This window comes from Fistularia commersonii, chromosome 17, assembly GCF_037954325.1.
Source record: "Fistularia commersonii isolate RoL2024-O1a breed Wild chromosome 17, RoL_Fcom_v1.0, whole genome shotgun sequence".
NCBI classification, from domain to species: domain Eukaryota; kingdom Metazoa; phylum Chordata; class Actinopteri; order Syngnathiformes; family Fistulariidae; genus Fistularia; species Fistularia commersonii.
The window spans coordinates 18,121,009-18,141,520 of NC_141300.1; the positions used below are offsets into that span (position 1 = coordinate 18,121,009).

General features: G+C 51.3%; 1 protein-coding gene across 2 annotated transcripts in view; it reads right to left on the minus strand.

Moving 5' to 3' along the window:
* The window catches only part of dennd4a (DENN/MADD domain containing 4A), a 24,149-nt gene extending 6,342 nt beyond the window's left edge, over nucleotides 1–17,807 (minus strand). The window contains exons 1-22 of one of the 2 annotated variants that reach the window (XM_086163297.1): nucleotides 17,605–17,807; nucleotides 12,102–12,432; nucleotides 11,681–11,927; nucleotides 11,532–11,601; nucleotides 11,270–11,439; nucleotides 10,143–10,381; nucleotides 9,984–10,050; nucleotides 9,832–9,890; nucleotides 9,131–9,275; nucleotides 8,449–8,624; nucleotides 8,086–8,186; nucleotides 6,794–7,012; nucleotides 6,178–6,323; nucleotides 5,799–5,816; nucleotides 4,323–4,456; nucleotides 4,094–4,226; nucleotides 3,811–4,017; nucleotides 3,110–3,238; nucleotides 2,881–3,025; nucleotides 866–988; nucleotides 609–728; nucleotides 36–104 (exon numbers count right to left, since the gene is read on the minus strand). In XM_086163297.1, the coding sequence (XP_086019423.1) occupies nucleotides 36–104; nucleotides 609–728; nucleotides 866–988; nucleotides 2,881–3,025; nucleotides 3,110–3,238; nucleotides 3,811–4,017; nucleotides 4,094–4,226; nucleotides 4,323–4,456; nucleotides 5,799–5,816; nucleotides 6,178–6,323; nucleotides 6,794–7,012; nucleotides 8,086–8,186; nucleotides 8,449–8,624; nucleotides 9,131–9,275; nucleotides 9,832–9,890; nucleotides 9,984–10,050; nucleotides 10,143–10,381; nucleotides 11,270–11,439; nucleotides 11,532–11,601; nucleotides 11,681–11,927; nucleotides 12,102–12,412 (3,028 nt within the window). In that variant the 5' untranslated portion in view covers nucleotides 12,413–12,432; nucleotides 17,605–17,807. The remainder of the gene's footprint in view (nucleotides 1–35; nucleotides 105–608; nucleotides 729–865; nucleotides 989–2,880; nucleotides 3,026–3,109; nucleotides 3,239–3,810; nucleotides 4,018–4,093; nucleotides 4,227–4,322; nucleotides 4,457–5,798; nucleotides 5,817–6,177; nucleotides 6,324–6,793; nucleotides 7,013–8,085; nucleotides 8,187–8,448; nucleotides 8,625–9,130; nucleotides 9,276–9,831; nucleotides 9,891–9,983; nucleotides 10,051–10,142; nucleotides 10,382–11,269; nucleotides 11,440–11,531; nucleotides 11,602–11,680; nucleotides 11,928–12,101; nucleotides 12,433–17,604) is intronic. The other variant, XM_086163298.1, reaches the window with a different exon arrangement.
* Nucleotides 17,808–20,512: the final 2,705 nt, after the last annotated feature.

Below are 20,512 nucleotides of genomic sequence, written 5' to 3' on the forward strand. Positions count from 1 at the left end.
GAAGAACATCAGGAGACAAACCTCTGAACACCAACCTGCAGATCCTTCTTTGACCACCGAGCTGGAAGTGGAGGAGAAAATGATCGAAACCTCATCCGCAGGGGCTGCAAATGAAAATAAACAAACAAAAAAAACACAACAATGAGATTTTGTGCAAGCGCGAGTTTGTGTGTGTGTGAGTGTTTGTGTGTGTGTATTTCCATGACACGTTCCGATGCTTCAGAAACATTTTCTCATTCATCTCAGATAAACAAGCACGAATGTTCTAGTAATCTGGTTCCTTGAGGAGTTCAGTCCAGTGAAACCAGTGCAGCCTGGTGCTGTGGGGAGAACAGTCCATTCTCACTCACTCACTCACTCACTCACTCACTCACTCACTCACTCACTCACTCACTCACTCACTCACTCACTCACTCACTCTTGTACGTCAGGTCTACCCATCAGCATCAAATGCCACCTCTACTGGGAAATGAACCGGTCCTCAGACCCCGAGGCAGCGCCACGACGCCTCCTCACATGGTTTCCCGTGTTCTGGGCCTCCGGTACGTGGAGGCTTCCATCTTCAACACCTAAGTGGTCAAGACTGGGCCGAAGCCGAACCAACTCACCGGCCTGGCCGGGATCTTTGTCCTCCAGCGCTGGCGTCTGCTCCGTCTGCTCCGTCTCCCTGAAGCACATCTTCTCCTCCTCCTTGGACAAGGAGTCGTAGCCCTGGTCGGACTGACCACCTGGCGAAGAGTCACCGGGTTAATGCTCTAGATTTTCTTTTGCCTTCTGTCAGACCCGTCGGGAAACAAATCCGTATTTGAAGGGATTCGAGATAAAGTCCATCCGTCTCCTTTCTCTTGGACATCCGTCCTCCTACCGGTGCTGAAGCCGTCGTCGCTGGAGTCGGTTTTATTGAAGTCGGCGTCGATGGAGGCGCGCTCGGCCGAGTCGTTGGCGCTGTCCAAGCTGCCGTGGCTGACCGAGTCCAGGTCGCTGCCGTCTGACCCGACGACGGAGAGACAGAGAGAGAAAGAGAAAAGCTGAAACAAGTCTCTGCTGGAGAAGGTCTTTCTGTGTCTCTCCTGTCGAGGCGTCCTGAGCAGATAGAACCGCTCGTCTTCTCCGCTTTCATTATCAGCCGTGTCAGAGCGAGGCAGACGCCGGCCGGACCCCGGAGCGCTGATTTAAAATCCAAACACAAACCATGAAAAAAAAAAAAAAAAATGGTGCTTTTGTGTTTTTGTCAAGGCTTGTCGGGTTGTTATGGGAAGGAGAGACAGGAACATAATGTGCCTGAGAGCGTCTGTTATGAAACGGTGGAAGAGCCGGCCGGAGCCGGCGCTCCCACACAGCCGGCCCTCTTTAACGTCTTCTTTACTGCCAAACGCAGGAAGTCATGAAATCGCACAGCGACTGCCTCATTTATCAAAACTATAAGCGTGTGAAACAGCCGCCTCCCCCGAACAACAGTTTGAATCTGATGTGTGTTCTGAAGCAACGGTCATGTTTCTGCACGGCGGTTTGTGCTGAATGAACTTCTGGACCCGCGGAGGACAAAGTGCACCGGTCGGCTCGGGGCTGAGTAATTATCGCGTGACGATCGAGGACGGATGGAAAACATCGGGGAATCGGCGATGCGATTCTGCGGCCTCACCGCTTCATCTTCAAATTTGTTAAAACATTTGTTGACACAGGAAGAGCTGGTCAAAGGAACAACACCCAAAAATTAGTCACCGCGTTAGCGGTACAAAATACACAACTCTGCAGAAGTATGAGGAAGGAACTCCATACTAAAGTTTAATCTTGCAAGATGGGATTACATAAGTCTGACTTGAGGCTGATTTATACTCGGTGCTGAATCCACACACGGGCAGAGCGTTTATTTCCCGAGCTTGTAGACACATCGCTAAATGCCGCAAACATCGTACACGGGTACGTACACGGGTACATGGGTACGTACACGGGTACGTACACGGGTACACAGGTACGTACACGGGTACATGGGTATGTACACGGGACCGGCGAAGAAGATGAAGACACGGAGAATTGTCCACCTCCTTGCCGCCTTGTGTTTAATGAACGGTCCACTGCGCGGCCTCTCTAAGAATGGACCGTCATTTCCAGACCATAAGCCGCCACTTCTTTCACACGCTTTAAACACTGCGGCTTAAACAGCCATGCGGCTAATTCATGGATTTTTTGGGGCTGCTGAGCTTCAGGCCGCCAAAGCATTTAGCCTCGTTCCAGCAATGGACCAGTTTTAAGCAGATCGGTTCGAGGCCCAGGGGTTCAAATCATACAAACGTTTGTCAGTTCACAGCATTTAATCTGAGTATGATTGCACCTTATCCTAGGGAATTACAGTCACGATGAGATCATTTCACCAATCATTAACTAGCTGTTCACTGCAGATAATGCATAGCGGGGCGGAGCTTGTGTATCCATCAACCCGTAACTCAGGTAGGAATCTCGCTAGTTCCTTTTAAACGCAGCTCTCTCTTTGCCGACAGTCTGCAGTCTCATCCTTCGCTCGTTTCCTCACGAAAAATCTCTCGGGTGACTTCAGTTTTTTCAAGGGCGAGCTCGTGCTGGCGAATGTGTGAAATGGCACGACAGAGTTCAGTGCGGCAGTGAGGCGAAGGCGGAAACCGTCCCTTTTTAAAAGAAGATCCGGAAGGTTGAATGAAATAACTATAATTTGTGCCGAGAAAGATTTTCTTTGTGGACCGGTTCCATTTGAGCCGCGGCCCGGTTGCGGCCCGGGAACCCCCGCTGTATTGGACGCATCGCTTAAACGGCACCGACTACACAAAGTACTGGTGGGAACTATGTTCCTGTTTACAGGAGCACAAATCTGCCTACGCAGTTCAGGGATGCGGCGACTTCCTTTACCTGAGAGCTGCGGGTCTCTGTGGGGGGTCTGTTGCTTCCTCCTCGCCCGCTTGAACCGGGCCACGCCGAGGACCATGTTCCTCAGCTTCCTCCACAGGAAGTAGCCGCCCCTGGTGGTGGACGGCCAGGTGCTCTCCAACACCGCCTGCGGCAAAAACAAGAGTTAATGCTCTGTCTGTCCGTCCGTCCGTCTGAAAATGAAAAGTAAGCAAACCAAAAGAGCGGGCACCTTGTTGTAGTAACCATAGGTGATGGCGTTTGGTTGAACGCCGGCCTTTTTCATCTCAAACAGGACCTTGACGGCCAGCACGGGCTGGCTGTGCTGACCGCACAGCTGCAGCAACACGCGGTAGCAAACCTTGGAGAGGAAAAAGAATAAGAATAACTTTATTTATCCCGAAGGAAATTGTTGTGCCAGAGTTTCAAGTAAAACATAAGAATAATAAATAATAGTAGGACATTGTATAAACAGTAACAAAAGGAGGGGAGAATAACAAATACAAATAAAACTATAAAGTGTCAAAGTCAAGGCTATGAAGTGTTTTAAGGTCCAAGTGCACAGATTTGAAGATTCCCTGCAGCTGAAGGAAGAGGAATTAAAAGAGGGACAAGAGGGTACACTTTTTGCGGCGTCCATCTTTAAGCCGAGCACCGACACGTCCCTTTAGGCAGCGGGCGAGCAAACCTCTCTCGGCATTCTGCCGCGATGTTGTCGCATTTGTGAACTTTGAGAGGGAAGTGAATCCCTCTCACTACCTCATTTCTGCGGCGGTGACGACCGAGTGCGGCGCTCCGAGTGTGTGTTCTGCCTTTGCACGGAGTCCCTTGGAATCCGTCGGATCACGCCGACGGGGTTCGGACACTCCTTGTTTTTACCTCTGCCTTATTCCGGATGAGCGTCTCTTGCTAAGGTGCGGCCATATTTCCTACCTCGTCCGGGGCTTGGAGCTTCTTGTCTTGCATCTTCCTCAGCACGTCGTAGGCCACGCGCAGCGCCCGGGCCTTGGAGTGGCAGGCGTTGACGAAGCCCGGCAGGCAGATGAACCAGAGGCCGTAGCAGCGGCACAGCAGACACTTGGACCACATCTGTGGCATGGCGGAGTAGGCCTTGGCCATGCGTTGAGCAGATTTGATCTCCTGAGACGACACAGAGGGGCACAACTTTAAATTTGAGCCTTCGTAAATTCCAGCTCCCGGTTCAAACACTCCCCACCTGCTTGGAGCGCCTGAAGATGGCCGTGGGACTGGCGGGGCTGCTGTGACGCGACGTCAGTCCCGCCGTCGGAAGATGTGGCCCCTCCAGCGGCTCCAGGAGCTCCGAGTTCAACACGGGGAACCCGGCGTAGCTGCGGGAAGACGACGACGACGTTATCGGGTGAAGGCGTCGCCGCGAGACATTCGCCGCTGGCTGAAGCCTTCGTGGCGGAGCGTCAGATCCGTACCTGTAGCGCAGGGGATGTTCCTCCCCGTGCGGGAGCGGCGGCAGCTCCGGGGGGTTGATATAAACCGTGTGCTCGCTGCGGCCGGACTCGTCCAGCTCCATCAGCCTGGCGTCTTCCGGACGCTCGCTGTCCATCTGGTTTGCGGGAGACAGAGGCGACACGCATGAACACAATTATTCGCCTGTTTTCCATTCTTTCCCCGGCGGACGTCACCGCCGGATATCTGCCGTGAGCCCCCGGATCCGATAGTCCGAGTCAGCGGGGACAAACGGACGCCGGCGACGTCAGATAGATGGCACCGCCTTCCGTTTGTCCGGGGAGCCCCGCCAAAGCAGCGGCTTCATCCCCGGATTCTGCCGGCAGTAAATGGCTTCAGGCCGGGCGACCCGGACAGAAAGGCCGCCTCGTGGCTCCGGGGCCGGCAGAGCGCCGACAGTCTGCGTCTCGGTGCCAAACGTCCTCGCAGCTCGTGACGGCCCGAGATGTTTACAGTTTACAATCCTCCTTCGTGCTGCGCGGCGGGTCAGAGCCCACGCTTCCGGAAAATAATCGCTGTCTGGGAGATCGGGAAAAAAGTAGGCCACGCCGCCGCGCATCAGAACCGGCGGGCGCTCCTCCAAGCCTGCACGCCTGCACGCCGTGTTAAATGGGTTTTTCTCGAGACTCGGTCAAGTGGATGACGGGGCCGACGGGGCCGACTGTGGCTCCGTGACCCGCCTGCCCCCGTTTCAATTCTCCTCTTCTTGCCCTTCCTCTTACACCCCGGAGGTCTTTCTCAATCGCTTGTTGTCGACACCAGCGGCAGCGATGCTGAATGAATCAATGCTTCCACTTCTCGATAATAACCGCAGCGGCCATTGATATTCCGGCGCTCGACGTTCACACAGGATGGAGCGTGACTTCCTGATTGCACAACTTTGCAAGCGCAGAAAACGCTTTGCAGAAAGCGAGAGGCCCGTGTTCCGTCCGCCTCGGCCAGTTATAAAAACGTGCGTGGGCAGGGCGCGGCCAGAAATGCTGTCAGGAACCACCGAAATCGCCGCCCAGGCAGAAACGACTGGCGCAGCGAGAATTTCCGAGGCACGATTATCATCTCAGCCGAGCCAAAGCCACTTATTACTTTCTCCTTTTGTTATTTCGTTGTCCCTGCGATTTGCCACATTTTCAATGAGAAGACGATCGAGCAGGAGAGCCGACAGGACAGGACGGCCAAAGAAATACAATAAAATCTTATACCGCCGTCATTTTAATGGCGCCTGGTTCAATAATGCAGACAAACCCAGCAGCTTCTGTACAGCCTGGCATTCCAGGACCTCGGCTGCACGGACACACACACACACACACACACGCCAATAAAAAGCTTTTTAAAATATCTTATAAGTGTGTGTGCGCATACATACACACGCACAAACACACAGGTACACACACACACACGCACGCGCGCACACACACACACACGCAGCGGTCTGGGCTTACCTTGCCCCCGGTGAAGAGCTATCAGCCCAGCGCCGGCACAAAAGCAGCATTAATGGAGAGGAGGACGCAAAGCGGAAAAACCAGGAGAAGAAGAAGAAAATGACGTTAATTCGGACAGCAGACGTCAGAAATGAGAGCTGAGCGACGCTCGGAGTGGATTTTCCATTTCTGTCTCATAATCCTGGTTATTTGATTATTAATTACGCCAGCTGTCTCCGGCCCGACCGGCAGCCTAATGAGATTTCTTAATTGAAAGGGAAGTGTGTGATTAATTATCCCCTCTTGAACGGCGGGGTTTTATGAAAATCGCCGTCAGAGTCGGACGGGGACGGCGGGAGATTAATCGTCTCCGACGCGCGGGATCGATGGGGGCGATCACCTTGTCCACACACTCGTCGAAGAAAGCCAGGCTGGCGTCTTTGTCGCTGACGAAGGAGCACTCCTCGATGAAGCGGCTGAACATTTGTGTCTTGGTCATCAGCGCGTAAAACCTCTGATGGGAGCGGTCTCTGCTCTTCAGGAAGCCTGGGAGAACACACACACACACACACACACACACACACACACACACACACACACACACACACACACACACACACACACAGCCGTGTTACATAAGTACATGCGTGACAAAGTGGGCTTGATGTAACTATCACGGTTGTTAAAGAGGGCCCTGACTTATCGCGGGTCAACGCGGCTATTATTTACTCAAATTTAAGGTTGGGATATGAAAAAGTGGCTTGCGTAAGAGCACAGATGTGCCGGGACACAGCGTCATTAATCACGGCGTTTTTCTCCGACTTGTCATCCCAGCCTGATGTCCCGCCGGGCTTAAGCTGAGTCACCGAAGATCTTTACAGGGACGATTTAGGAGAAATTCGAGGCGGCGGCCCCTGACCTCCAGGACGACTAAATCAGGCAGGGAGGGATTATATTTCACCGCTTTACTTGCAGCACGAGAACGGGACGCGACTTCTCTTTCGAGCGCGGCAGACCTTGGATGTCGAAAAGCGAGCCGACGTCGGTGGTCTTCTCCGACGGGGCCTGGGTGATGGGCTGCAGGTACGAGCGGTAGCCGCGCAGGATGGCCGCCATGAAGCGCAGGAAGGTCTCTTGGATCTCCATCTCCAGAGTGTGGAGGCTCTTGCCGTCGTCCAGCTCGCCGCCCGTCACCGCCGGCTCCATCTGGACATCTTCGCGGCTGAACTGACCACCTGAGGGCGAAACTTGCTTTCATCATTTCAGCCAATCCTGAATCTGGAGGAGGAGGAGGCGGTGGTTTCACCCGGACGGGTCACCTGTCAATCATCAGACATCCAATCATTCATCTTCTCATTCATACCTACTGACAATCGAGTCTTCGGTGAACCTGCTGACTGTTTTTGGACTGTGGGGTAGAAGGTGGAGGACCTGGACAGCACGCAGATGGAAGAGCGTGAAGAGACCAAACCCAGAGAAGCCAGGTAGGAGAACAAGGACAGAACATGGAGAACCCAAACATGGAGAACCGTAGTAGAACATGAAGAAGCCATGCAGAGAACACCCAGGCAGGAGAACATGGGGAGAACATAGAGAGAAATATGTAGGAGAGCAAAGAGAACCCAGGAGGTTGAAGATGGAGAGAAGCCATGCGAGAACCCTCTGGATGAACAGTAACGCTCAGCGTGGAAGTCTGAGGGCCATCGGATGCCGTCCCACAAAAGATCTCTGGCGCCGTAAAGGGCCTACAACCGCCGCCGCCGCCGCTTCACTAACGCCATGGAAACAAAGTCTACGCGGCTGCACATATGAACGTGTCCTGACTTCATCAAGACCGACGTGAGGAAACACAGTGATTCAGGTCATGGAGCTCAGAGGTTAGACCTCACTGAGGATTAGGAAGAACAGAAAGATATAAATAGATATGCTATATCAGGTAAATGGTCTACACACACACACACGCACACACACACGCACACACATATACATATATCTCTTCAGGTGAATCTTTTTTTTTTTCTGCTGTGAGGGGAGGTGAGGTCCTCCCTGACCTGCTGCTGACCTGGACGCCCCGAGGCTCTGTGCCGCCATCCCTCTTTCTAAACAAGCCGCTGCACGAGCCGCCGGCTACGAGCCGCAAACCGGGGCAATTAACAATGACACTTTGTCGTCAGCGTCTCGGGGCGGGAGAGGGACCGAAACCCTCTCTTCGTGCAACATAACGATCCGCGGAGGTTTCCGGTAAAGCGGGCTGACTCCGCAGATCTCCGGCGGGCTGAATTATTCATGGATCCGTCGACGGGCTCACCTTCGGCCAGCTGCTGGTGGAGCTTGTTGAGGCTGTTCAGAAGGTGCTTGCAGGCTTTCCGCGGCAGGATCTTCCACGTTAAAGCCTTCTTGTCGTCCTTCCTGCAGAGGAGCATATGGTTATCGTTTACGGGAGGGGAGGACAGTGAGGAGTCATTGTGAGAAGATAGGAGGAGGGAGGCACGGATTGACGTCAGCCTCGCCGAGCGAATCTGCAGCCGTAATGTTTTCTTTAATTTTCTTGTCTCGGAAATGTTTTACAGGCCGTCTCTTATCGTTGCGTGGCCGACCCTCGGCCGACAGACGCCGATCGCCCGGGCGGGGAGGGGGGCGATTGCAAATCCAGCTTTTTCCGGTCACTCACTGGGAAACGGTGTTGGTGTCCAGATCCACGCAGGTGATGTCGGCCGGGGGCACGTAGAGGTCAAAGTAGCGCGAATCCACGCCCACGATGAAAGGGCAGGGAGCGCTCAGCACGCCGGCCAGCGCCAGCGGGCACAGCGGGATGTACGGGCACGGCCAGTGGAAGGGGAAGATCATCTGAGGCGGAGAGCACAGTGTCATGGGACGGCTGCAGCGCCGTACGCTACAGAATGGTTTGTCTCAGAAAACTAACTTGGAACTTTTTGAGGCTTGGGTTATTTTCGCTGGTGACTCAGAGAAAAATGCTAGGCTAGGTTCTTGTTGAATAGCACAGTAGGCTAAATGTCGGCCATGTTTTTTTTCTACCCTTAAGATTGAAACAAGTGGTACGTCTGCGTGGCGCTTTCGGCACGAGCTAGCATTCACACATACTACTGCGGCAGAGCTGCCGTGCCAGATGCTAACCGGGCCGCCGGGAGCAAATCGGACCTCGCCGGTTCCCACCGAACCACAGCTGGACCAAAACAAGAGGATTGTCCGGATGTTACAATACATTGGCTTTCTGTTGAGCTCTGAACGCCGCTCATCCTCAGCTGCTACGCTTGCTACACTAACCGTGCTAATCTGACCGGCGCCTTGACTGGAGCGATGAGGATGATTTTGAAAGAAAAAAACAGACTTACAGACACGAGAGCCTCGGTGACGCTGGTGAGCACGGCCGGGCGCAGCGAGTGCACCAGGATCTTGTGCTCGGTGACGGCCAGCACCAGCAGGGTGGCCGCATTCTTCGGGCCCAGATTCAGCAGCAGCGTGGACAGGCTCCCCCCGCTACAGCACACACACACACACACACACACACACACACACACACACACACACACACACACACACACACACACACAACAGGGGTGAAGTAAAAGAAGGGTGGTGAGGCCGTGTTGTTGTTGTTGCTGTTTTCTGTCGGGTTGATTCAGAGGATTTATCGACTTCTTGATCTATTTTATCGGGCCGATCTGCACACCTTTCCCTTATGTGCAGCAACACGATGGAAATAGAATAATTTCGTTCTTTTTTCCTTTCACTCACACACAGACACTCACACACACACACACACACACACACACTTGCTTCCTGGCTGGCTTTGTCACCCCACGGGTTGCGGCAGTTTTTGTTCACCGTGGCGAGGGAACCCTGAGGCGGAAGCACGGCGTGTCCCGATTTGAGAGGATCTGCAGCGTGCGGCCTGAAAACATTTTATTTATAGCGAAAGCGCTCATCTTTTATTTGCTGCCGGTGAGAACATCCTCGCATGAATTATGTCCCATCCCCTCCTCCGCGGGCTGCGTCGCCTTGTGCTTCAGCACCTGGTTTCTGCTCAGCTTACCTGAGAGGCAGCGGCGAGGACACGGGCTGGCTCAGTATCAGGCTGTCGTGCGGAGAGAGCTGCAGGAGAAGATGCACCAGGAGGTTTGAAATCCGCGGCGAGGGGAGGAACGAGCGAGCGAGCGAGCGGACGGCGTTTGGAAAAGGACTCACCTGGACGAGGATGCGCGGCCTCTGGGTGGAGGGGAAGGGCACGGTCTGCATGAAGTGGGAGATGTGCCTGCCAGGGGGACGACGAGAATCACATCAGGAAACCCGGAGCGGCGTGCCAGACTTTAAGGTTTACAAAAAAACAAAAGACGTCACGCTTACTTTTCAATGGGCAGCGCATGCGGGCCGGAGATGGAGTATCGGTACAGGAAGGTGAGGAAACTCCGGAAAGACTGGAAGAAAGGCCAGTGGGAGAGGAGGCAGATGCTCTTGTTGCTGTAGACGCCGCCCGTGCCTTCGGGTCTCAGGTTGAGGCTGGAGAGGCCGAGCTGCGACAGCTGACGCTCCGACAGGTTCTCCGCCGAGTAAGGCTCGTAGAACTGGATGGCGGCGCCGTAAACCTGAGCACAGATGGCAGCCGTTCAATCCTGCTGCAAACCGCCGGTGTCTTTTTAAAATGATCTTTTTGTCTTGTACCGAAACACAGCCTTTAAATGACTTCTTTCTTCTCCTTTCAAGTCTTTTCCCTTCAGGGTCTCCACAGCCAATCCACCTTCTCCATCTCACCCTGTTCTCTGGATCCTCCTCTCTCACACCAACTACCTTCAAATCCTCTCTCACTACATACATCCATCTTCTCTCTGGTCTTCCTCTAGACCTCCAATTCCAGCATCCGTCTACCAATATCTTCCCTCTCCCTCCTCTGTCCATGACCCAACCATCTCTGACCTTCTCTCCAAACATCTACCATGTGTCGTCCCTCTGATGGACTCCTTCCTGATCCTCTCTGTCCTGGTCACTCCCACAGAGAACCTCATCATCTTCATCTCTGCCACCTCCAGCTCTGCCTCCTGTCATTTGATGGTTGTCAGTGTTTGTAGAACATCTCCCCACTGTCTCCTCCACCTTTCCTTCCTTCTGACTTTAAATGTCTTCTTATCAAATACGAAAACAGATCATAGCGGGCGCGGAGCGCCGGAGACGAGCCTGCAAACTGGAGACGCGGGGGAATTCTGCGGCCATCCATCCATTATTCAATAGATGACAAAAAAAGAAAAGGGGTTGGGAGGATGGAAGGGTTTCTGCATTGCTTTTTAAAGTCCAATAACCTCTCAGGATTCAGCACACGGCTCAGTTTGGAGGCTGATTAACGCCGGAATTCTTTGGGGAAACGACTGCGGATCGGGCGACAAAGCAAACGAGTGTGTGTGTGTGTGTGTGTGTGTGTATTTAACGAAGCCATAGAGGCGACCGTTGGGTGGCGCGTGGCGGGTGGCGGGCGGCACTACCTTTTCTCCCGAAGCCCCCGTCAGAACGAAGGTGGAGAAGACGGGCAGGGAGTGTCTGGTGTGCGGCGGCCAGCACTCTATCGTGGCCCCCATGGGCAGGCAGAACATGGGCACCGACTCGGGCAGCGGGAAGGACTCGTAGTCCTCTTGGGGGAAGCGACACAGGAGACCTGGATGAAGAAACACAAACGCGGCCATGAGATCTAGGATACTTCCGGAAGCGCTTCTGTGTTTGTCTTGGACACGCCTCAGAGTCGCGTACCTGCTTTGCACGCGATGGTGTTTGTCTTGGCCAGGGATTTCTTGTAACACAGGTAGACCGACGACCCCCACTGGAAGAGGAGCAGAGAGTGAGCGTTGCAAAGTCGGCGTTCGGGCGCCGATGCGGGAAAGATGCGAGCGCCGCCCCACCATGCTGCTGTTGAGGTTCTTGTCCACCTTGCAGAAGGTGTGGGGCGGCGTCTCCCCCTTGCCGGGGATGATGACGCACACGTCGGTGACGGCCAGGGACGTGTGCGGCTGGCTCTTCGGGGCGCGGCGGTAGGTGATGTAGATGCGTTGCGAGGACGAGCCGCTGATGTTGGCGGGGCGGCCCGAGGGCGTGGTCTGGACGATGTGGCACCCGGGCTTCAGTTTCTCCTTCCACTCGTATAGCACCCTGAAACACACGGCGCCCCGAAGCCGGGTCGCCTTGTGAATATTACCGGAGCTTTTCGCCGATTTACGGCCGAGCGCGGGATGCGTTTAAGAGAAGATTAGTGAGACCGGAGGCTGAAAAGTGATTAGTGGGGGCCGGTGAGTAAAGGGTCAGAGACTGAGGATTACCGCTTACCCGAGATCCGTCAGCGGAGGCTTATCTCTGCCGCGCTTGAAGCACAAGAAAATCTGCGGGCCCCTGAGGCTGGCTCCGTTCAGCTCCGCCGGCAGGCCCGAGGGCGTGGTCTCCACGCAGGAGAAGCCCGGCGGCACCTCCTCGCCCAGGGAGCGGATCACCACGGCTATGTCCGTGATGGGGGGCTTGGGTTTGGCGGACCTGGGGCCGACGTCGTCCAGGTGGAGCTCCTCCTCCAGGGGCTTGGACAGGTCGGTGAGGCCGGCCACCACAAAGTAGTCGGCAACACGAGGCCCTTTATCCTCCATCATGTCCCATTCCCTCGCAGCGGCTGAAAGGACAAGACCGGGGAGGGCGGAGAGGGTGGAGAGGGTGAGCTCACTATGCATCGCATCGCCTGGTGTTGTCCTGTTTGGAAAGAATAGGGGGCCATTTAAATCACACTAGCTGTGTGTCTGTAATTGGCTTGACGCTGCAGTAAACAGGGGAACACGTTACACAAAACGGTCATCACCTACATTTCAAATGCATGCCGAGGGGTCGGCACGGTAATGAGCACATCTGGAAGCGGTTAGCGTGCATTCCTGTCTGCAGAGAAATGCCACATTTCACCGAGAAACACGGGAGGCTTCAGTCCGCTGACCTCGCCGGCGAGTGAGCTCCTAAGGAAAAACACGTGCTTTTTTCTCTCAAGAATATTAGAAAAACAAAAGTTTTTGGAAGTACGGCGAGTAGGACTGGAAGGCAGATGCATGTTCTGCTCCGGGCCTCCGCTCGGGGAAAAGGACGGAGCCGGGGGTCCCGGGTCGGACCGGCTCTTCACGCCTCCGCCGGTCGGTTGTCCTTTATCTACCTCTGCAGCTCCTTCACACTGGCTGATAAACAGAAGGTATCCCCTCCTCCCGTCCCGGTGGGATGCGTCGCTCTAGGGACCCGTTGCTCCGCGGCAGCCAGTCCCTCCCTACGACGAGGCTTCGGGGTGCATAAAACGCCACTAATGCAAGAACGTGAGAGAACCAGGATAGTCACGCCACGCTGCAGCATTTCCACAGATACGCCGGGGGAGCGAGTGGATTGGGTTATATATATATATCTCCGGTTTCATAAGAGCCTGTCTGTTCCGTAGGCTTCGTCAGCGAGGGTGACGCTCCGCGTCCTGACTCATCGGCACCCGAATCCCACAATAAAGTGCCTTCACGGCCAAGCTGATCAGATTATCAGAGGAAGGGGCTTAGAAGGTGTTTTTTGTCGTTCTTCTCGCTGGGAAACCGGATGACTCGCGAACCCTTCGCTCAGGCATGTTGTTCGGAGTTCCGGTGAAGTTCGTCACAAAAAACGAAAAGAGGATGGAGGATGGATTCGCCAACGAGATCATTGAGATTTTATCCGTTCATTCACGGACGAATAAATCCCAGCAATTGGGGCGAGGAGGGGTTCCCCCTGGACCGCTCATAGGGCCACATACGGAGACATACAACATACACTGTAGGATCTCCAGTTAACTTCCTGCATGTTTTTGGAGTTTGTCAGGAATCTGAAGAACCCAAAGGAAAGCCATGCAGACACATGAGAAAGGCCCTGGTCATCGGTTACCAGGGACCTCCTTGCTGGGATGCAGAACCACGGCACACGGATATTTCTCCGTGTTGTATTTCACTCTGCGGTGAGGGACTGCAGCCCAGAATGATCAGTGCCACCAGTGTCCTTCACTCTGGATGGGCTGCCATGAATCACATGACCTCTCTCTCCAAGCTTCAACAATGCCTTTACATCAAGCGTGTCCGACTCAAGACCCGGGCCGACTGTGGCCTGCAAGAACATCTTAGGAGGTCTGATTGTCCTCAAATAAATAAGTAACTGACCAGAAACTACATTTCCCAATATTGACGCCGATCAGGTTACCGCCATTAGATCGCATTGAATCCACATCCATGCCATTTTCAAACAGTGGAATTGAGAAATACTAATGATCCTTAAATGTCCAGGGAGAGAAACGTTGATGCAGATGGAAGGCTGTTTCAAGAAAGGTGGGAAGGCCAACACATGTTGGTGCTTGAAGGAGGAAAAGAGGCACCTCTTCTGTGTTACGTGGCGGCGTCGGTTGTCAAAGAGCGCCATCTACGTCCAAACACGGGGCTAAGTATGCTAAAGTTAGCCTTCCAGAACAACAGCTAATTGTCCCAGAATGAAAAGCCAAACTGGCAGCAGAACGTGTTCACCGAAGCTGCATCCAGAAACACCGCAGCGGTGAAAGCTGGCTTTGTTCAGGATGAAGAAATCACCCGAGTTTGTCCTGTTGCTCGGCTCTTCTCAATTGTGATAAGAAGATTAACATCAAGCAGTAGTTTCATTTCTTTTACAATACATTTGGCTACATTCATACTGTTAGCGTTCCATGTGGCCCTTCGAGGGCAACCAGGATCTGATGTGGCCTTCTGTGAAAATGAGTTTGACACCCCTGCTTCAAAGGGTCATTTACAGAGTCGGGCCGAGAAATCGACCCCCTTCTGGTTCCAGCATCTGACGACCGCGTCTCGGAAACCCGTCCGCTCAAAGGCAAAAGCAGACTTTCAGAGGGTCTGATTAGCACAGCCTGCAGGTATATTCAGCTCTTTGTACCAGAAGAGAGGTCTTCTGCTGCAGGAAGACCCTGAGAACGACTTCACGGTTCTGCTGATCTGCACCTTCTGGAGCAGGCGGGTTCATCCCCACATCTCCGTGTCCTAGAGTTTCTTCACGCGGCCTCCGATATTTGCCGTCGGTTATTTCTGGCTCATCTTTAGATCGCAGAAAACAACAGAGGCGCGTTCAAGAAACGCAACAGCCCGAGTAAAAAACCGATGCGGTTTATTTATATCTCTGGTGAACCAACAACGGCGTGCGAAGGGAAGAGCAACCCAATCGTGGCTCGATCCTCGAGCTGAACCACCGGGGCTTTTTTCAAGAAAGACCGAGCTGGCTGGACGTTAGCATGCAGGGAGGAAAGTAAAACCCAGCGCGGAACACGGATGCAAGGATTCGCAGGACTTCGTATTCGGTTTGACTCGGAAATAAAGCTCAGCACTTTAATGATATTCACAGAATTCTATTCCTGCGCTGGAAAACAGAAAGCCTTCATTCCAAAGACGGACAGATTTCTCCTCGTGGCGACACAAATATATGTTTCCCCTTCGACCCAGCAAACAAAACCACTTCCCCTCTCCACATCCACCCTGGCTTCCTACGAGGCCACGCTGTCCGGCAACCGCTGACGACAAACTCCGTAGACGACGTCTGCAAGATTTCCTCACAGCTTTTACGGCGCGACACTAGCAAATATCTAAGCGGCCATTTAATGCGTCGGGCTCTCGGAGGCTTTTGGCCAGCAAAACAGCAACAGCAAAACAAACACACACACACTCATTTGAACATGTCAAGACAGGGACAGCAAGGGGTTTGCATAACATATAAGATAAATACAATAAATAAAGCGGCCCCTCAAGATACCAATCACTTTATATACAAATAAGATACCCGGCACGATTAGAGCACATTTTATCCTTGAAATACAAAACAAAACTCCTGATACTAATATGAGAGCGAGAAAATCAAAATTCCAAATTTGCGCATCACACACCACGCATCACGCGAGCTCCCACGACTCCAATACGCTTCATGACGCCTCCGCGTCTTCTGAATGGCTCGCCGCTGTCACCTTGAAGAACATCTCGCAGCTTCCGGCGTCCCTCGGCCAGCACGCGGATCTGCTGTGGCGTTCCTCGCTCTTGTGTGGCGTCACTTTATATCTTTGTGCAGTTTTATAATAATCATCATGGGCCCTCAGAAAGCAGGCGGTGAACCCACAAAGAAGATGCTTTTGCGACACAAATTAAAGTAGTATCTTAAGGAACCACTACAGTTGAGTTTTGAGACTATTATTTCATTAAAGTGAATAAATAAGAGCGTGTATTTTGTATAATGACACTGAATACCATATATAGTGCTGGAGGGCCTCCGACGGGCAAAGAACCAGTCGCTCACTAAGGCACAGGTTGTAGAGACACAAGAATTCATTCATTCGTTCATTCATTCACTCGTTCATTCATTCACTCACTCACTGACGTGTCCAGGCAGTTCAGGTTCTTCGATGAGATGAGATGTACTTTAAGGATCCCATGCTTGGGAAATTGTTTAGCAGCAGCAAGACAGACAAGGACAAGACTGCGACAAGCTTACTGAAAATACAAAAAGGAAGCCAACTACAACAGACTTTTACAAAATATAGAAATAATTTAACAAACTCTGGAGTGTAAAAGTATAAACTAAAAAAAAACCAAAAACAATCTCCTGCATGTTTTTGGATGGTGGGAGGAAACCAGAGAACCGGAAGGAACCCAACATGGAGACTTCATATATATAGTCTGTAGATGGTATACAGGTCTATCGCACACACATTCTACATTGCAATCAATAATAAAGACCATTTTGATTATTACTACTATTATTTTGACTTTTGGGGTCTTGCAGTGTCGACAGTGTCCCGGGGAAAGGAAGCGGCGGCTGCAGGGACGGAAGTCCTGGGTTGAGCAGGATTAGACGGCTGCGTGAACAGCAGGGACGACGGCGAGGCAGCAGGAGGAGGAGGAGGAAGAGGAGGAAGAGGAAGAGGAGGAGGAGGAGGAAGAGGAGGAGGAGGAGGAGGAAGAGGAGGAGGAGGAAGAGGAGGAAGAGGTCATTGAACGCCACATTGCATTCAGCATCTGCTCCCTCTTAGCCAGCAAGACTCACCCTGCACTGACATTAGCGCCCCTTAAATGTGTCAGCATGGAGAGAGGGAGGGGGAGCAATGGCAGCTTGATGGGGAAACCACACACACACACACACACACACACACACACACACACACACACACACACACACACACACGCACCGTAAACAGCAGAAACACAGTGAAAGCAGAGATTAGAGTCGGATGTGAATTACAATCCCACAGGGAATTGAAAAAAATAATGTAAAGATCTAGAATGCAAAGTAAAGCCAAGGAGCGAAGCTTCCATCCCACTGGAGGAAGAGGAGGAGGAGGAGGAGGAGGAGGAAGAGCAGCGGGACTTCCTGTGTCAACATGGAAGAGGCCATCTTACGGAGCATCTCCGGATGCAGCCTCAGCAGCAGCATCTGGCCTGGAACACGCACGGCCGCGCTCAATGGCCGCTTGACGCGCACACGCACACAAACACACGCGCACACACACCAACAAGGGGGGCTCATTTCAATTTAATACCAGTTCTCATTCTGTTAAACGAGTATCTTCTTTTTGTTTAATTCGTATTTTCCTTCATGTTGGCCGCAATGAGCATTAATAACAATAATTGGAGGAAGCGTGTTACGCAAACACACACACACACACACACACACACACACACACAGACACACACACACAGACACACACACAAACACACACACACACACATTGCCGGTCGGGGCTCCGTGTATTCCCCGGGACTCAAGCGGCGGCTCCACTTACGTCTCGGCGGCGATCCGGCGACGGCGCGTCCGTTAATTCACCGGCGTCGAGATTAAACCGACATCCCGGCGCGTCTGACGTCATAAAACCCGCTCCGGTGTCCGCGCGGCGACTCTCCTCCCGGCGTCGGTGAAAATATCAACTCGTAAATAAAGCAGAGTTCGGTGCGGTGCGGCTGACGCCTCGGTCGGTGTGTCGGTCGGTCTGTCGGTCTGTCGGTACCGAGCTTACCGAGCGCAGCTTTATAAAGACCTGCCTGCATCACGTGACGGGCTGCAAGCCCCGCTGACGTCACCGATGACACACGCGCTCTGACGCGGGGTCAACATCTGCCAAGAATCACAATAATAATATTTATAATGCTAATAATAATAATGATAAAACAACATCAACAACAACAATAACAATCATAATAACAACAACAATCAATAATGATCACACAAACAACATGAACAACAATAATAATAATCACAATAACAAAAACAATAATAACAGCGACAACAACAACAATCGTAATAACAAAAACAATCAACATTGATTACACAAACAGCAAGCGCAACAATATTAATAATAATGACAATAACAAAACCAACCATAACAATGATTACATGAACAACAGCATCAGCAGTTATAACAACGACAATAATAATAATAACAAAACCCAGCATAACAACAATTCCACTCACAAGAACAATAACAACATTAACAGTAATAATAACTACGACAATAATAATAATAACAAAACCCCGCATAACAACGATTACACTTACAACAATAACAACATTAACACTAATAATAACTACAACACTATTGATAACACTGACAACAGCAATAATGATAATAATAATAAAAATAATCGCAATTATTTCATTAACAACAACAAATAACAACATCAACAACAACCTAAACAGTACCAATGATTATGACAAAAAGAACACCAACAACAATAATAGTAAGAAGAACAAAAACAATCATAACTATGATTTCACTAACAACAACATTAACAGTAATCATAATAGCTGAAAAGAATAAACATTTATTTGGTTTATCTTGTCAAAATGTCTGCATGATGGGCAGAGGAAGGGAGCCTTGCTCTCTCCCTTTCTCCTCTGTGTGGAGGCCACAGCCGATCATCTTCCTCCATCTAACTCTCTCCTCTTCATGCTCTTCATGATCTTCTCTCTCTCAAACTAACTTCCTGTCTGCTTTCCGTCCATCTGTAAAACTTCTCCCTGGTTTTCCTCTGCGACTCCAACCCGAGCATCCTTCAACCCCAGATCTTCACTGTCCCTCTGCTGAGTGTCCAAACCATCTCAGAGTGACTTTATCTCCAGAACATCTGATGTCTCCGCACTCCCAAAGAGGAACCCGGATATAAGAATAAGAGTTCAAGGTGTTTCCTGTCATGTGCACAGTGAGAAAATGTCACGGCTCGGAAGGACTCGGACAGGGAACCGCACCACCAGAACTGGAGTTAGATAGAGTCTCTTTATTTTTGATCGGTAATCAGGGTTTCGCAGGGTCGGGGTCCGAAGGTCCAGAGGGGGGCTCTCACAGGGTCCAAGGGTCCAGAGGGGGGCTCTCGCAGGGTCGGGGTCCAAAGGTCCAGAGGGGGGCTCTCGCAGGGTCGGGGTCCAATGGTCACCACGGTGGTCTCACAGGGTCGGATGGAGAATCGCAGTTCTCCGGCGCCAGGCGGAGCCACTGCTCTTTAAAGAGATCTTGATGAGACGCAGCTGCCGCTGATTTTTAATTGGGGTCAGGATCTCCTCTCGGCAGCCGAGAGGAGATCCTGACAGAAAAGGTCTCTTTGCCGTTCGCAGCGAGTGAAAGATGCGTCGACAATTTGAATACTGCAATTTAACGTGTGTTGGTTAAAAGTGCAAATTTAGAGTGTGTGAATTAAAAGGTAACTGTCAACAGGAGGCGGCTCATAAAAATTCGAGGTTTGACGACGGTCGTGGAACGGCAGCGCTCTATGAGCCAATTAAAATCGTGCAAATTGAAATGTAAACAGTGAAGTACAGCACTGGATGTGCAAATGGAAAAAGGGCAAGGTGAAATAATCATAATAATAATGAGAAAAACATTGAAACAAGAAATATTAGTATGAATATTATTATTTGACAACATCACACATTATAATTATGATACTTCAATTAAAAAAATGTTTGATTACACTCCTCAATCTGTTTTTTATTCACCTAAAATACACTGACTGTAGTGTGTGCTGGTGGGGGGGGGGTGCCGTGGATCCTCTCGTTTAAATAAAAAATAAATGCAAACCCTATCCATTCACTACTCATGCAACGTAATCAAAATCTATGTCTGTTATTCATCAGGTAAAAGGCAGAATACTAGGATTGAGGCCAATCTGACCTCTGTGGGATTTAATTTAATTTCCTTTTGTTTTGCTTCTTTTGTTGGTTTGTTTTCCAGTGAAACACGTGGGAAAACCAAGACAAAGCCCGCCTTGGCAGCGCGCTCTGCCGCCCCCTGGTGGCCAGAGGTGTGAACTGCACCTTCGTGGAAGCTCCAGAAAACAGCCGAGCTGAGTTGAGTTTTGACCAAAAAGGCTCTGGATGTCTTTGGTTTATTTTATTAAAGGTCGTTCTCCGTATGTGCAATAGTTCCATTGTCTTCTGTGCAATAAATGTTTTACTGCACAACTACCCCTACTTATACATAAAATTATGACATATAGTCATTTACATGTACTTAAATAAACGTACACATGTATATACGTTACATATAGCTTGACGTATTATTTTTACACACCTTTAACTTTATTTTTATTTCTTTCTTTCGACCTTTACTGTTTATTTTATTTTCGTTATTTGCATTTCATTCTTAATTTTTTTTGTAATACTGGAGGGAATGTGTTGAATTTCCTGAAAAAGTAATGTGA